The sequence below is a fragment of the Solanum stenotomum genome, unplaced genomic scaffold, assembly GCF_019186545.1.
Source record: "Solanum stenotomum isolate F172 unplaced genomic scaffold, ASM1918654v1 scaffold23858, whole genome shotgun sequence".
NCBI lineage: Eukaryota > Viridiplantae > Streptophyta > Magnoliopsida > Solanales > Solanaceae > Solanum > Solanum stenotomum.
In genome coordinates, this window is record NW_026027725.1 from 13,451 (window position 1) to 29,507 (window position 16,057).

General features: G+C 36.2%; 2 protein-coding genes across 3 annotated transcripts; one reads left to right on the top strand and one right to left on the bottom strand.

Moving 5' to 3' along the window:
- The first annotated feature begins 288 nt into the window (after positions 1 to 288).
- LOC125851298 (histone-lysine N-methyltransferase EZA1) lies at positions 289 to 14,029 on the top strand. 2 transcript variants are annotated; one of them, XM_049531085.1, is made up of 18 exons: positions 289 to 471; positions 976 to 1,077; positions 1,687 to 1,958; positions 2,541 to 2,702; positions 6,476 to 6,560; positions 6,755 to 6,910; positions 6,989 to 7,036; positions 7,109 to 7,180; positions 7,679 to 7,796; positions 7,917 to 8,316; positions 10,314 to 10,458; positions 11,571 to 11,791; positions 12,301 to 12,432; positions 12,508 to 12,595; positions 12,695 to 12,742; positions 12,838 to 12,966; positions 13,567 to 13,644; positions 13,713 to 14,029. In XM_049531085.1, exons 1-18 carry the CDS (start codon positions 424 to 426, stop codon positions 13,896 to 13,898), a joined length of 2,490 nt encoding a protein of 829 aa, XP_049387042.1. In that variant the 5' UTR covers positions 289 to 423; the 3' UTR covers positions 13,899 to 14,029. The 2 variants fall into 2 exon arrangements, with proteins under 2 accessions (XP_049387042.1, XP_049387043.1); XM_049531086.1 differs by having other exon boundaries at positions 336 to 471; positions 979 to 1,077.
- Positions 14,030 to 14,436: 407 nt separating this feature from the next.
- LOC125851299 (protein trichome birefringence-like 6) lies at positions 14,437 to 16,051 on the bottom strand. The gene is made up of 4 exons (XM_049531088.1): positions 16,039 to 16,051; positions 15,764 to 15,954; positions 14,931 to 15,089; positions 14,437 to 14,839 (listed from the first exon to the last, which is right to left on the bottom strand). Exons 2-4 carry the CDS (start codon positions 15,850 to 15,852, stop codon positions 14,518 to 14,520), a joined length of 570 nt encoding a protein of 189 aa, XP_049387045.1. The 5' UTR covers positions 15,853 to 15,954; positions 16,039 to 16,051; the 3' UTR covers positions 14,437 to 14,517.
- Positions 16,052 to 16,057: the final 6 nt, after the last annotated feature.

Below are 16,057 nucleotides of genomic sequence, written 5' to 3' on the forward strand. Positions count from 1 at the left end.
CAAACACACCCTTAATATACTATATCGTGCGATTTTATAAATTTTTGCTTATTTGGTAAGATGGTATAAATATTGGGACAATTTTAATAGTTTTACAACTTATGCGGATTTTATGTTTATTAAAAAATATACGAATGTCCAAATAAAACTTTAATTTTATCTTATAATTTTATATAACATTATCCAAACGAGACAAACATAATAATAATTTAAATATGTTTTTGACATATTCACTCTTAACTGAAATTCTTTTATAGTGGAAGTATATTTTTGTAATATCATATTCGGATTTCATGTCACATCATCAGTCCCTCTCCACGCAAGTCTCCTATCACTCCGCCACTCTCCTCTCCTCCTTTATTCTTCATCAAAACTATACCTTCACTTCCCTATTGTTGTGAAAAATTATCTACACAAGACTTGATGATCTCCTCCAGCTCCATCTCTGCTGAATCTGCGCCCACACCCACTGTCAGTACCTTTCTTGATTCTGTGTTTGAATTGTTTTTTTTAGTTAATCACATCATCAAATTAAACTATTTCTTGCACACCCATTTGTCCCGATCATCTTGTTGATCCATCTTTTCTTGTGGGGTATTTTTTTTATGTTCTTGGTAATTTTCCTTGCTCCAATGGATGAGGAAACAGGGGGAAAGGGTAAGGAAATAGTAAGAATTAGGAAAGTAGTGTGATTTACATATTTCCTGGATTGTGTTTACTAAGCTTTAATTGTCAATCTAGCTAATGATTTATTGAACTTACCTTGTTGAATGAAATTATGGGTTATGAGTTCTTTTCCCCTCTTTATGTGTTGTTTTAATGTCATCAGATAATATAGTCTTTACTAGGTAATTTAATGAGGTCTAAGCTTTTTCTTTTTTCTTTTTTCCCAATTCAATTATAGCTGAGTATTTGTTTGTGTTTCTTTTTGATTAATTAAGCATGGGTGAAAACTTTATCTTTCTAAATTGACAGAAGTCCGATGGAGAAAATGAAGGGGATTCTTCGGCATCTCTAACGTACAGAATCAATCAGCTGAAAAGGCAAATTCAAACGGACAGAGTTCTTTCAGTTAGGGTACTAGTTCTTTTGCATTTCTCTATTTTATATTCAACACTTAAAACTGTATTTCTGCTGATATCATAGCAAGCACACAGATAGGCTTGTGCATTTCTCTGATACTCTTATCTCTTTCTATGTTGAATGGTGTTCGGCCAACCCATACCGTAGTTAATGCAGAACATTCATTGGAAACTTTGATCTCAAATGAATATTCTTTTCTTACAGATTTTTGTTTTTCTATTTCTTGTTCTGTGAGCAAAGTAATTCGTGAGTAACTTCTATTTTCTGAGTTTCCAATTGGAAGACTTTTGAGTGGAAGTTTAAAAATTTAAAGTGTACAATTAAACGTGCGGGCTGCCAATTTGCTGACATATATACACACAGATATATCATAAAAGGATATATCTGTACTTGGAGAAACAAAACATCAACAAAAAAAACTGTACTTGAAATGAAGAATGCGAGTGCTATGTCATATGAATTTGCTAGAATAATTGCTTACAATGTTTCTTTTAATTGATGGGCACAACATGAATAGTGGTTTTGTAATCCCCTCCCTCCAAAAAAAAAACCATAATTAAAAGAAAGGGCAAAGGATTATCTGACATGGTTATTTTTGTGTAGGACAAACTTGAAGAGAACAAAAGGAAGCTAGAAAATCATGTTTCTGAACTTCTTTTGTTGGCTACATCAAGGAGTGATACTATGAAGAACTCTGGGACTGGTAAAATGCTTTCTTTAAGAATATCAAGTCCCCTCTGCAAAGTTGGTGGACTTGTTCAAGGTTCAGGAGACAGGGACTATGCTAATGGAGAGGAAGTCGTATCTTCAATAACTGCTAGACTTCCCTTCATTCAGAACATTCCACCATATACTACTTGGATCTTTTTAGACAAGTATGTGATACTCATAGCTATCTCAAGTACAATACTGTGAAAAAGTCCATAGAAGAGGACACTTAAGGAAAGAAATTCTAAAAATAGCATTTGTGCTAGCTACGTTGGTTAGCTACCTAAATATTTCGCCAGTATAAGGCTTAATTAGAAGCACTAAAATTTGCATCTTTTTCTTATTTTCCGTATTTGTTTTGGACAAAACACTTTCATGACAAGCTTGAGATAGAACATTTGACCTTTGTCGTGGATTTATTTTCCTTTTAATATCTATTTTGGTGATAAGTTACCATCAACAGCTGAAGTCCCACTCTGAAGTCTTAAGGCAGTTCCACAATTTAATAGCTTGGAGAAGATTGGGGGAAAATTAGTTTTCAGTAGTATTATTCATCCATTATCATGCATTAAAGCTAATCTTGTTCATCATGCCTTCTCCAGTTACTCTTCTTTAGCTTCTATATTATGTACTTCTGAGTTTTCGATTAGGCCAATAATTGATGCTACCATGATTATTATACTTTCTTTCTTATTCAAATTGAGGATTTTATTTGCTCTTTGCTCTCAATTTTTCTTCACAAAACACAGAAATCAAAGAATGGCTGAAGATCAATCAGTGGTTGGGAGAAGGCGGATATATTATGACCAGCAGGGTAGCGAGGCACTAATCTGTAGTGACAGTGAGGAAGACATAGCAGAACCAGAGGAAGAGAAACGCCATTTTTCTGAGGGAGAGGACAAAATTCTTAGGTGAGTTCAGATAATATAGCATGTATTACAACTTTATAAAATGTTATTGTTCATTTGTTAAACAGATTTTTGCTTCTGTGTCAAAGAGAAAGATTGGGCATAGACTGTTTCGAAGAGTTGGATTTGATGTAGATTTATTTCTCTATGTCGCAACTAATGCTTAGTGCTTACATAGGGAAGGTTTGTATATGTCATGCCCCAAATCCACGTGACCAGCTAACGACACACTACCCTACCTGAGCAAACCAAACCCATATGATGCATCCTGACCATATGCATGAAAGCCATTTGACCTTCTTTTTTTTATACATTTTCAAATTAATCATGAAGTATTTTCAACTTCAAAAGAACATACCTGAAGCATTTCACAAGAATAATGAAATCAAAATAAAAGGGATGTCTTTCCATGTATGTCATGTAAACTCCCATTATTACAACCAAACACAACTTTCTATGGAGCCTCTATACAATGGAATAGAATTAAACTCTTGGGACAAGTCCTGTCTTAAGAAAAGAATAAGGGACACACTAGCTACCATGGAATAAAAGTTGTGCCTCAACATATACATTAGGAAGAGAGTCACCCTAGCCATGTCGGCTCATCACGTGTCAGTTGTCACGCCTCATCTTGAAATATGAAAAATAAAGGGGGCCTAAAGAGGACTGAGAGTACATTGTCACAGACTCTATAAGTATCATTGACTCTCTCTCTCAGTCAAAGCTGGGACAAGACTTCATTAGAAAATCAATGCAAGTATCACTTGATATAAAACATAATACATTGATATCAAATTGAAATTTCAACATTTGAACTTAAAAGTCAAGTGTAAACTCCATTTCAGAAACCTTATAAACTTTCAATAATAAATGAACAAGTTATTCTCAAGCATGATTAAATAAAATTATAAATTTTCATTTCAATTGAATTAACTCATTGAAATCACTTTCGGCTCGTTAGGCCTAAATATATGGAAATGTTACATTTCACCGGGAGTACTATACCAACACCGTCACAAGATCCAAGGTCAACTAGGTGATCAACTTAGTGGCTAGTATCATATACCCTACTTGCTCAAGTCGTCTCATTGTAGTGCCGTACGAATCGACTCAACCATACTATTATAGCACACTATACCCTTCCATGGGGACACTTTACCCTGTCCCTTTACCATTAGGTAGAGTCTATGCCTACACTGGCACATGTAATTTTGTGACAACAAACGGAATCTATCTGAAGCGAATCGTGGTGAACAATAGTAACTCCCAAAACAATTTAAATATTCTAAAATAGATTCATGACTTAGTAGCCTAAAAGATATGTACATTTATCAAATCATGGCGCTCATAGCCAATCCAAACTATTTGAACAAAAAACAATATATAATCTTTCCTCAAATTATCAAAGCATTTACCAAACGAAGATTTAAGATGCAAAGTATTCATCAAGTGTTATTTCAAATCATTTGGTTGTTAAAAGCATAAATATTATTGAATATAAATCAGTTAAACGAAAAGCACTTTAATGTGATTTTTGACACAATTGAAATATTTGTTTTTGTGCCTTTAGAATCGTGCAAGTCTTCATAAACTTATGAAATTTCATTTCAAGTACCATTTCAACAATTAGCTTCAACTCTAAATTTTCATATCTACACATTGTTTATGAATCATTGGTATGCCATATGCAACCCAATTTATAAAGCATGGAGAGAACCACACTCGCTCGCCCCCACAAGTATTGCCTCACATTACACATTATTATCTTGAACACATGTAGAGAAAACACCTCAAGAAGAGTAAATCTTAACTTACCTCAACTTCAAGCTCCAAAATAATACTATGACAATCAACTTGATAAACTATCCAAACATCATCAATAAGTCGATATCTACAAATACGGTATCTCAAATACATCAAAGGCCAAAGCATATCCAAACTTCCTCACCATTTATCCAACTTCCAACACAATTAGAGTTTTCCATTTACAACTCTTTCAACCACCACAACTAGCAACGAATACTTTGGACCTTAATAAATAAACAAGTTCTAGGTAGTGTATTTACCTCCTTCAAGTTTTTCCTCAAAAACCGTAAGCTTGGGATTTTTGGTGTTCTTGAACAATTTGATAAAATCTATAGATTTGTTTGTTTAAATGATGTTAGAATCCATGTATATCAAGTATAATTAACTCAAAAAATCATTAGTAACGTACCTTGGTTTGTAATAGAGCTCCCAAGCATCAAATTGCCACTTTTGAGCTCACAACCCTAACCCCTTTCTCAAAAACCAATTCTGTCCCGAAACTGGTTTTTATATAGACCTGGAAGTTTGTTGCTGTGGCTATGTGTCGCATGACCCGTGACAGCACTGTCAGTCTTTGGTAAAATGGCCATATCTCCTTGTATGAATATCCAGATAACTAATGGCTTGAACCTTTGGAAACTGTACTAAAAAAACTTTAATTTGATATATAGTGCACACCATAATTCTTTATAGATTGGGAGTTATGCTAGTTTAAAGTTAGGCTTTGTGCGCATTTCTATGCAATTTTAGTCGGTAGTGTGGTTTCCAATTTGGTTTGGCCCCAGGGCTCTCCTAGACCCCATAATCACTTCCAATATACCTCATATACTTATCATCGTGTCCATGTGATGTGCTTCATATCATTAGCCCTCATTCAAACACAAATTAAGGTAGTTAAAATGTGTAGAACTTCTTAATGGCCTTCAAACATTTCGAACTTTCCGAAGTGTTACAGTAAAGAAATTCTGCAATTTTATCCTTGCCATTTTCTTTACATTTGAGATTTCCATTTACTAGAATTAGAAGATTTATTCTGTTGTTTCCTGAATAATACAGATGCAGAGCACAATTTCGCCTTTCAGCTCTGTTCTTATTTTTTTCTGTGTCCATAGATTTCCTTAATTTTTGGTTTTGTGAAATGATGATAGGTTTTCCTCAGACACTCATAGCTCACACCGGTAAAGAAAAATACTCCCTTTATCCCGTATATAATTACTATTAGCCCCAAAGGGTGAGTGGTCAATGACGTGGGTTGAGAACCATGAGGTCTCAGTTCAAATCTTAACAGAGACAAAAAAAACACTAGGTGATTTCTTCCCATCTATCCTAGGCTTGGTGGACAGTTACTTGTACATAATGCTGGTGGGAGGTATCCCGTGGTATTGGTCAAGATGCGTGCAAGCTGGTCCAGACACCACGGTTATAAAAAAAAATACTATCAAAACATATAGAAATTTGTAAGTACTTTAATAGAACATTGTGATCTGTATCACTTTACGTAGTCTCTAAATATGTAATTTTTAAAACCATAAAGAAGGTCAATGTTCAGATATACACCAAAAAGTAGGTGCTTTGACTCTCATACATCCAAAATCATCTCTTTTTGGTATGAAGGGTGTTGATTTGATTGTTGTAAGTTGTTGGATTGACAGATGATTAGTTATATTGTCCTATCCCCAGTCTCCTGCCACAGTAGCCTGGGATGTTACACTTCTTTCCCTTGGATAGAATAGGTAGCTTTCTGTATGTAATGTAAGCTTCCACGCACCTTCAGTGAACTAGAATATCCTACCTATATTTAGCCAGCTGGAGGGAGGTGCTAGCATTTCGTTCTAGTAGTTTTCTGACAGAAAGGTGTAGCAGCTTTCAGATTTCAGACAGGAAACATATTTTTTTGTTGTGCTTGTCAGTTTGCTTCTCTTTTTGTTTCTCACAGAGCCATCTTATTTTCACTTTATGGGATTCTGTAGGATGGCTTCACAAGAGTTTGGGCTTAACGAAGAGGTTCTTGACATCTTGACCCAGTATGTTGGAGGCACCACTTCTGAAATCCTGGTAAACTGAGTTGGTGATGTAATTGGGTAATGAACTTATAGATAGTAGATATTTTAGTTACCTCATTTATGTGTGTTTGGGCTTGCTCACATGTTGACTCATGTTTCTCTATCTTTCATGGTTGTCTTGTTAGTTGCTACCTGTGAAATCAATTTGTATACTATCTGATTTGTATTTGTTTGTTTGTTTATTAGGAGCACTGTAATGTGCTTGAGGAAAAACATCAAGATACAGACGGCAAAAGCTTGAAAGATTCTAGGGAAAGTGGATTTGGGGGGAGCATGTTTCTGGACAAAAGCCTTACTGCTGCTTTAGATTCTTTTGATAACCTTTTCTGTCGCCGCTGTCTGGTATGTGATTGAAACGTGTTTTTTTTAACTGAAACAGAAGTTTAATGTGTTATTAATTGGCTCCCTGTACTAAAACAGGTGTTCGACTGCCGTCTCCATGGCTGTTCACAAATTCTTATTGATGCTGTAAGTATAATTAGCCCAGCTTATTCTACCGAATTTGTATATGAAAATCTGAAAGTCTTTTTCATTTGGCAGATTGAAAAGCAGCCCTATTCTTCTGATTCTGAAGATGATAGAAAACCTTGCGGTGATCGGTGTTATCTTAAGGTATTCTTTCGACATTTATACACAAGCAAGTAGATCATACTTCTTTAAGTTAGGAATTCCCCTCAGTGTATCATTGATTTGGTTTATATTAAGATAACCCTTGTTTTTGAGTTGGTCCGGAATATTTGTAGTATTTTAGTTCCCAAACTTTTTTAACTAAGCAGCTTAGCTTTTTCAGTAAGTATCTAGGCAGCTCTGCTTTTAACATATAACTTTGGTATTAGCTGGTTTGCTAGTTTTGGATCTGACCGTCAAATGCCAAGTTTACCATCTGTGGAGTAGATGATCGTAAATATACATCTATTTTCTAGGCTTTAAAACCTCCATTCTGATTTTAAAATTTTCCTTTATATTACATAATCAGTTCATTTTTGGTAACACTTGCCACTGCTACTGATTGCTCTCATTTGCTAACTTGCTCTTCCCCTTTTTGTCCCTTCTTCTTTTTTCACTCACTTTCAGCTTTTTATGTGGGAGAAATTCATTTTGAGGTTTTAGGTAAAAGGTGTAGCAAACCAGACTAAATATTCAACTGTAGATCCAGTGGAAGGACTAGAAAAACACACTTCAGAAGCGGGAGGTAGCACTATGGACATCAATAGAACTAGAGATCCAGGTGACGATGATTCACACACTTTTGATGACAGATCGCTTTGCTGATTTTTCTTGTCTTGTCTATAACATTTGGAGTTACCTGTTGCTGGTTCAACTTGTGCATGTTTCCCTGTCACAATAGACGAGCACATTGATAGCAAAATGAAGCATGGAGCATCAGAGTCTATAAACACAACTTTAGAGAAGTCAGATCTAGTTTTGGATGACCAACAAGATTCTTCTGGTAAGAGAAGGAAATTGTCACTCCCTAATGCTGTTAGTGTGGCAGCAGAAGATGGATCTGAGAGCAATGGGATGTCTATTATCACCAATGATTATGTATCACATTCACAAGCACCAGATCAGTCTGGCTATAATCATGGTACTTCTTTGCATAAGACTGGGGAAAATGTCAGAAATGAAGCAGAGGACACTATAAAGGAAACTGTGAAGCATGCATCCTGCTCCAAAAATCTACCAGAATGGAAACCCCTAGAGAAAGAACTATACTTAAAGGGGATAGAGATATTTGGGAGAAATAGGTATGATTTTTATTTGATATTGGTTCTTCCTCAATAATGGAATTACAATTATTTTACATTAAAATAGGTTGATATCATCAGTGGTAAGAAATGCATGTCCATGTGAATGAAAAAGATTGAAATGACTGTTCCAAATTTAACTTGTACCTTTCTTTGAGATTTAACAAAAAATTGTTACACTAGGTTTTTTCTTTCCATGTGGATATCATCTGGTAAGGTAGTTTGTAGTTGTTTCTTGTTGACAGCAGAACAGAGAGTGAGAGATTAGATGGTAAAAACAAAAGGAGTCTCTGAGTCTTCACATGTCACTTGGTACTTTTGGAAGTACTCAGGTCAGTGGTAACAAATCCTTAAAACTTTACAACCCATGCAATCTATTTCATCCACATGCAATGATAAGTCAGAGTGTCAGACTAAAGGGAGCCCGGTGGACTAAGCTCCCACTATGCACAGGTCTGGGGAAGGGCGGACCACATTATGTCTGATATATGCAACCTTACCTTGTATTTGTGCAAGACGCATTAGACGCTGTTTCCGCGTGCAATGATAGGTCAAACTCAGAAATAGGAACTGTCTGTCATTCTCTTCCAGCTACACACATTATTGTTTCCAAGCTGACATCTGTGAAATTATTTTTAAGATCCAAAGCTCCACATGCTGACCCCACTTTGTGGGATTTCGCTGGGTATGTTGTTGTTGTTGTAAAGGTCCACATTCTTTGTACTCATTTAAAGGATTTCCATATGGATATACTGCTATCTTTTTTGTGTCTCCCGCCAATTTCAAGCAGTCCTTTCCTGGGGATTCCAGATAGCCAATCCTCATTTTCTTCACATTCTCTAGATGCTTGTAATAATTTCCGATGGAGGTACTTCATATGGTTCTACAGGCACACATATTATTGTACCATCTGCCACCATATTTGGGAGAAGCTATTATAGTGCTGATTAAGCTTTGGACTCAAAAGGGCACACATTCCTGTGAGGAACCATGTGCAACTGCAGATAGTTGAAAGTTTAGATAAGTATGAATTGGTCGGTGGGCTATGAACAGGAGATGGCTTTAGCTGTACTGCATTTTCTGGGAACTTATGCTATGTTAAATTATCTTTTACAGAAGTATTATTGATGTCATTTAAGGAATAAGCAATATGAAGGTGATGGAGTATCAGATGTTTTTCGGAGTCCTTTTCACTTGTATTATTGTGATAAATGAATCAGCATCGAACTCAGGGATATTTTTCTAGCTCACACCAGAGCCTACGTGATTGGGGTATAGTTGGCGGCAAAGGGGCTTGGGGGAGGAGTGGGGACACAGATAGTATGTGGGCTACAGCTTCATGGCTAGAGAGGAGTGGGGACACAGATATTTATCTAGCTCACACCAGTGCTTCAAATTCTTATTTTCTTTCATGCCAATGGTCTATCGGAAACAGTCTATCTTCCCCATAAAGGTAGGGGTAAGGTCTGTGTACATCTTACCCTCCCTAGAGCCCACTTGTGGGATTGCACTGGGCATGTTGTTGTAGTTACACTTTACCTGTGATATGCCTTTGTATAAAAGACCATATGTTAGCTAATATAAGTTTTTGTTTCTTTCTATGCCAAGATTAGTTACTGAACTTTCCTCAGTATCAATCAATCAGTCAATCATAGAAGTGAAAGTAGGGAACATTCATCTTTTTTATGGCTTTCTAGGGACCCTTTTGCATTTAAGGAGAGTTCTTTTTTTCATGTTACGAGACAAAACGAGCACATGGGTAAATGCTACACCATACTTTAGCTCATTTAGTCCCTCATGAGAAATCTGCTCTTTCTTTTTATGCAGATCATATTCTAAACCCCTACCTCACCACTTGGTCGTACTTCTATAATACATGAAGTTGATGAAGTGTTGGTTACAGATTCTTGTTGAACTATATTTGGTCAAGTGATATGCTCAAATCAGATTGTTATGTCAATATGTATCAGCTCTAATGCATATCTCATTCATTGCAGTTGCCTCATTGCTAGGAACTTACTTCCTGGCTTGAAAACTTGTATGGAGGTATCCTCTTACATGGATAACAGAGCAGCGGCTCAACGTGGAGGCTCCTCAAGCTTATTTTCGGAGGATAATGGGAAAACTGACATGGATTACATGGTTTGTGCTCCTCTGCATGCCTACTCATATACTTGATGCATTGGGTGTTTGTACAGCATTGCCCTTTTAGTGCTGATATTTTTCAATCCAGCAGTGTCCCCATATTATAACAATCCCATTAACATTATCCTTGTCCTCATAAGACTAACTCCTTATGCTGATATTTTTCAATCCAAGGACAAGGATATTGTTAATGGGATTGTTAGTCTTCTCTTCAAATCCTAAAATGGTAAAAGTTTTCCCTACCAAATGATGGACTTAAATCCAATGATAAAGTTCAAAAGAAAAAGGTTAGCCCAATTGCAAAACCAAACATCACATTGCATCAAAGTCCATATCAATATTTTAGTGCGATAAATTATAATACAGGCACTCATTAATCTCACTTTACAACAAATTATCTAAAAAGTTAATTCATGAAGGTTATTATTTTAATTTTTGTAGTATAATCTAGGGCAGTATACAAAAAGTATACTTATCTTTTTTCACATGAAGATATGTAGAGCTAAAGTACTTGACTAGAGGACAGACTTCTAATTTCAGTCTATAACTTGGACAAAGCAGTCTGAACAGACTGTTGCAAGCTATCAGCTTTGCAATAAAAAGAAAAGGCATCATGGATCTTTTGGTATTCATGAGACCATTTTGACAGTTATAAATATTTGGAGCAGCAGGCAATGCTACCCTCTAACATTCTGTGTACCCTCTTTTTTTGTATTTTACAAGGATGGGTAGCTTTTTGCTCTCAAAGAAAAAACCATGGTTTTCTCTAGCCAGAATAAGATATTTTTACATGCAGAAGGAAGAATCATATTGTCAAGAATTACTTCTAGTTCATTTTTGAAGCATCAGAATGATGCACAAGTTTATTTTAGAAATTTGAGAAAGTCGGATCTTCTTCTTTGGAAATTGATGCATATATGAGAATATTTGTTTCCCTTGAATTTCTCATGCTATAAGTGGAACATACGTACTACCATATAAGGTGCTACTGGAATTGAAAATGCTCAAACAGCTGATTTTATTTTGTTAGCATTCTACTTTCCTAGATTAGTTTGAGTTATTTCCTTCATGGTGTTATATCCAACTAATTGATGTATTTGTCTATTTAGGAGCTAGATATTCCGACAAAATCGCGTTTTCTTCGTAGAAGAGGCAGAACACGCAAACTGAAATATTCCTCTAAGTCTTCTGGGCATCCCTCAATCTGGAGAAGAATGGCTGATGGAAAGAATCAATCATGTATACAATATAATCCATGTGGATGCCAGCCGATGTGTGGAAAGCATTGTCCTTGTTTGCAGAATGGTACTTGCTGTGAAAAGTATTGTGGGTATGTTGAGCTTTTGAATTTATCAATAAAGGATTTCGTCTTTGATTTGTCAAGTTAGATGCCTCTCCAGTCCACCTTTTTCTCTTCTATTTTTTTTTCTTTTAACTACTTTCATGCCCTCCTATAAAGCTTGTTCTCTTGCACCCCTCCCCTCCTGGATTTGTTGGTTGCTCTGTTTGATGCTATGAATGGATCATTTGTGCTCACCACAGATGAGAGTAGTGCAGTGCATCAACTTTTTGTTGCATTTACCATACATTGAACTCCGGCATAGTTGAACAGGACTTAATAAACTAGAATAATTATGTCCTCAATGGCATTCATTTTCATGTGAAAGAAGACTGCAGCTTGATGTCCTTGACTGTTTTCGTTGTTAAAAAAGTTGTTTAACTTGATGTTTGCTCTAATTTTTTTGGTTTGCTTAGGGCTAGCTGGGAATATATTTGTTCACTTTCCGATATTATTTCAGGAACCTGTCATATCTCCTAATATCTCTTCTTCCATTTCAGCTGCTCAAAAAGCTGTAAAAATCGTTTCCGTGGATGCCACTGTGCAAAGAGTCAATGCAGAAGCAGACAATGTCCATGTTTTGCTGCTGGACGTGAATGTGATCCTGATGTCTGCCGCAATTGTTGGGTTAGGTAAAATGTTGCTAAACTGTAGCCTCTAAATTCACCCATGTACTGCTGCTTGGAATATTGACACACACTTTTCAGCTGTGGTGATGGTTCATTGGGTGAGCCTCCTAGGCAAGGAGAAGGTCAATGTGGTAACATGAGGCTCCTCCTAAGGCAGCAACAAAGGGTCAGACATTTTAGGGGTTTCAATTACTATTTCTGTTATGAAACTGTCTATCTTCCCTTTTCTCCTTTTTCAATCTGTCTTTCGTCATTTCTATAACAGATTCTGCTGTCAAAATCTGATGTTGCTGGATGGGGAGCCTTCCTGAAGGTAAACCGTATTCCTGTGTGACACACTTGCTCCTTAAGCTAGTACTACAATTTATTAATAAACTAATTTAATTTGTTTAATCTTTTTGCGTCTAGAACCCTGTTTACAAAAATGATTACCTGGGAGAATATACGGGTGAATTAATTTCTCATCGAGAAGCAGATAAGCGGGGGAAAATATATGATCGTGCAAATTCGTCTTTCCTTTTCGACTTGAATGATCAGGTGAGCACTGCTTATATTTGAGATATTCTGATACTCCCTTGTATTGCAAAATCTGTACCTTAGGACCAACTACCCTGCCTTGTATACCCTAGCAGGTATATGCTCTTATTTCAACAATCTAGAATGTCTGGTTCAGAGGAGTTGTTATGAGTTTTCAGTGGTGAATTTGGTGCATTAAAGTTTCCAATTCCAAAATATCCAATTATTAGCTTGTGATGTCCTCCGGATTTACTTGTCATGCAAGTTTTTGGATTCTTCTACCTGTATGCCTGATTTCTTCAACCGAAGGAATGATCAAATTAATAACATAAGGCAGTGAACTAATCCCTCCTTTTGAGTGAACCCTGGGCTGGGGATCAAAAGCTAGACAAGTCATTCCAAGTGAAGCTTTCATTATTTTTACTAGGGGTGTTCTCCTTTTGGCAATTCAATCCTAATTCTTTGGTATTTAGGTTACCGTATATTTTTTTTTCATTCTTTGCTAATATGACTGAGTTGTGATCTAGAAGGTCTATTAATTTAACATCTTAAGCTAACTTGTTAGAGAATTTTATGAGCCTTGATAACATTTCGTCTCCTTCTCTCATCTCTTTATTGCAGTATGTCCTCGATGCCTATCGGAAAGGAGACAAGCTGAAATTTGCCAATCACTCATCAAACCCAAACTGCTTTGCTAAGGTACATACAATCCTATGTATTAGAGTTCAATAAACTTTTTGATTGTTGCTGATTCGACATTTCTTTAGGTAATGCTGGTTGCTGGTGATCATCGAGTTGGGATATTTGCAAAGGAACGTATTGAAGCTAGTGAGGAGCTTTTCTATGATTATCGTTATGGTCCTGATCAAGCGCCAATATGGGCTAGGAAACCTGAGGGCTCAAAGACAGATGATTCACCAGCGCCTCAAGGTCGACCAAAGAAACACCAATAATCTCATTGAGACAGCATGCTTAACCATTTCTATCTTATTGTGGAGTGCTTAACACGATGGGAGAAACAGAGGAAGCTGTACTACATCTCTTATATACAGTGATAGTCATAAAGATATTTATTTGTTGTGGGGTCCTTCATATTTTATTATATTATTGTGTGCTAATAATAACAAGACATTAAAGAAGTAATAGGAGAGAGGATCCAGCTATGTAAAGAATAAGCAGAAACATGTATACATGTAGTCATCCGAACAGGTGAAAGAAATTACTTGTGTTGGTTGGACACAAGGTGTCTTATAATAATACAGTTTATATAGATCTGTTTCCTTTTACTCTATTTAGAACCAGTTTTGCCTTGAATCTCTTTTTTGATATTGGGAACAAAGGTGAACCCAAATGTAAAATTTGAAAGAACTTATGTTCATATTGTTGCAACTTTGGATGTATTAATTTGAACCTATTTTAATCCGTCCAAGTTAATCTTGACTAACACGTCCATTTGCCATCTCTAGACATACACAACAAGAGAGAACAAAAGACAAACCTCAACTTCACAGCTATATACAGCTTATCAAACATGCTGAACAAATGAAAGAATTACAATTTGAGGATGAAGCTTCAGTTAGGCAAACTTATTCTTCTGTTACTTTCTAAATGCATATACAAGATCTCATTCCAGGTATCTGGAACCCCAGGGAGACACCAATGGCTACAATCTTGAACGCGCGAAGAGCTACCCGGTTTTCTTCCATATATAGAAGGATGACCATCAATCCTGTAATCTGACAAACCAGTTATGTTCAAAAAAGTAACTGGAGTCTTCATCTTGCCTATTATTTGCTCCACTATTATATTCTTCTCTGGATATTCGCCTCTGTAAGTCTCAGGGATAGGTTGTGAAGCTTCTCTGCAGTGCCCACCAGTGTTCCACTGCCCCCCACTGTCCAATTTAAGGAGTGGGTGATGAACCATGAAAAGCCAATCCATCACAAATCTTATAACAATTGAGTTTAAAGCATATTAAGGCATACCTGAAATGAGAAGGAGCAGAACTCCTGAAGAAAACTTGTGTTTTGCTTGGATTGACATGTCTATCAATCCATGATGCCCAAGTTGTCAGGGCTTTTTCAAAAGCTGTTGAAACATCAAGACGGGGATGTACTTGATTCCTCTCCTGGTAGTAATTCTTCCTGTTGTGACAGTACCGATTATATAAGCTAGAGTAACTAGAAGAAGGTAATGCAACATCCATCACACGCAAGAATACCACTAACTTGTTTTCTATCTTCATAGTAATAATTGACAGGATTGATTCACCAAAAAACATCTAGCTCATTAACCAGGGTATTGCCAGGTTCTTTCAATATGCTATCACAATATCATCACTAGATTTTCATATCGAAATGTTGGCTACTCCAATTAAACAACAATTATTTGCCTCAATCTCAAACAAGTTTGATTTTATCTACATGAATCCTCATTAATCATGTCACAAGATTTAAGCTCATTTCAGGCCAATATAGGCTTCTCCAATTAAACATCAGTAAAAATCTGCTAGTAACTTCCAAGTACCATATTCTAAAATAGATCTTCACATAGATCATTACACTAAGAACTTCTTAAAGAACAAATTATATTCATATCATTAGTCTTTGGCAGAACTTAAACTCGAAGAAGAACAAAGTAGCAGAATTAACCTAAATAGCCGTCCACCCAACTTTTTAAACTAAAAATAGCCGGCCGATGTATAATATATGTATAATCCATATATAATACGTGTATAATCTGTGTATAGTATATGTATACCGGCTAGAAAAAGAACAGTAAATCTGCCTGGCTATAATCTAGTTAACAAAAGGCTTACCCTGCTTTAGTCTTATGGTGATTCCACCAATGAGCAGTGTTAAAAACCAGAATATCAGCCCCTCTCCATCTTGAAGAACCTTTGTCCATCGTATCAATACGCAGGGTCTGCACCCGCTTGCTACCTATTCTTGCCTTGCCCTCATGAACCAAAAAATGAGTAACATAATATTCAACTGTACATTGGTAGTCCTGCAACAATGACACCAAAAAATTGAAAACTGGAAAAACACAATTCTTTGCATATTCAGTTAATCAAAAATTTATATTATTTACCACAAATTTGAAACAATAA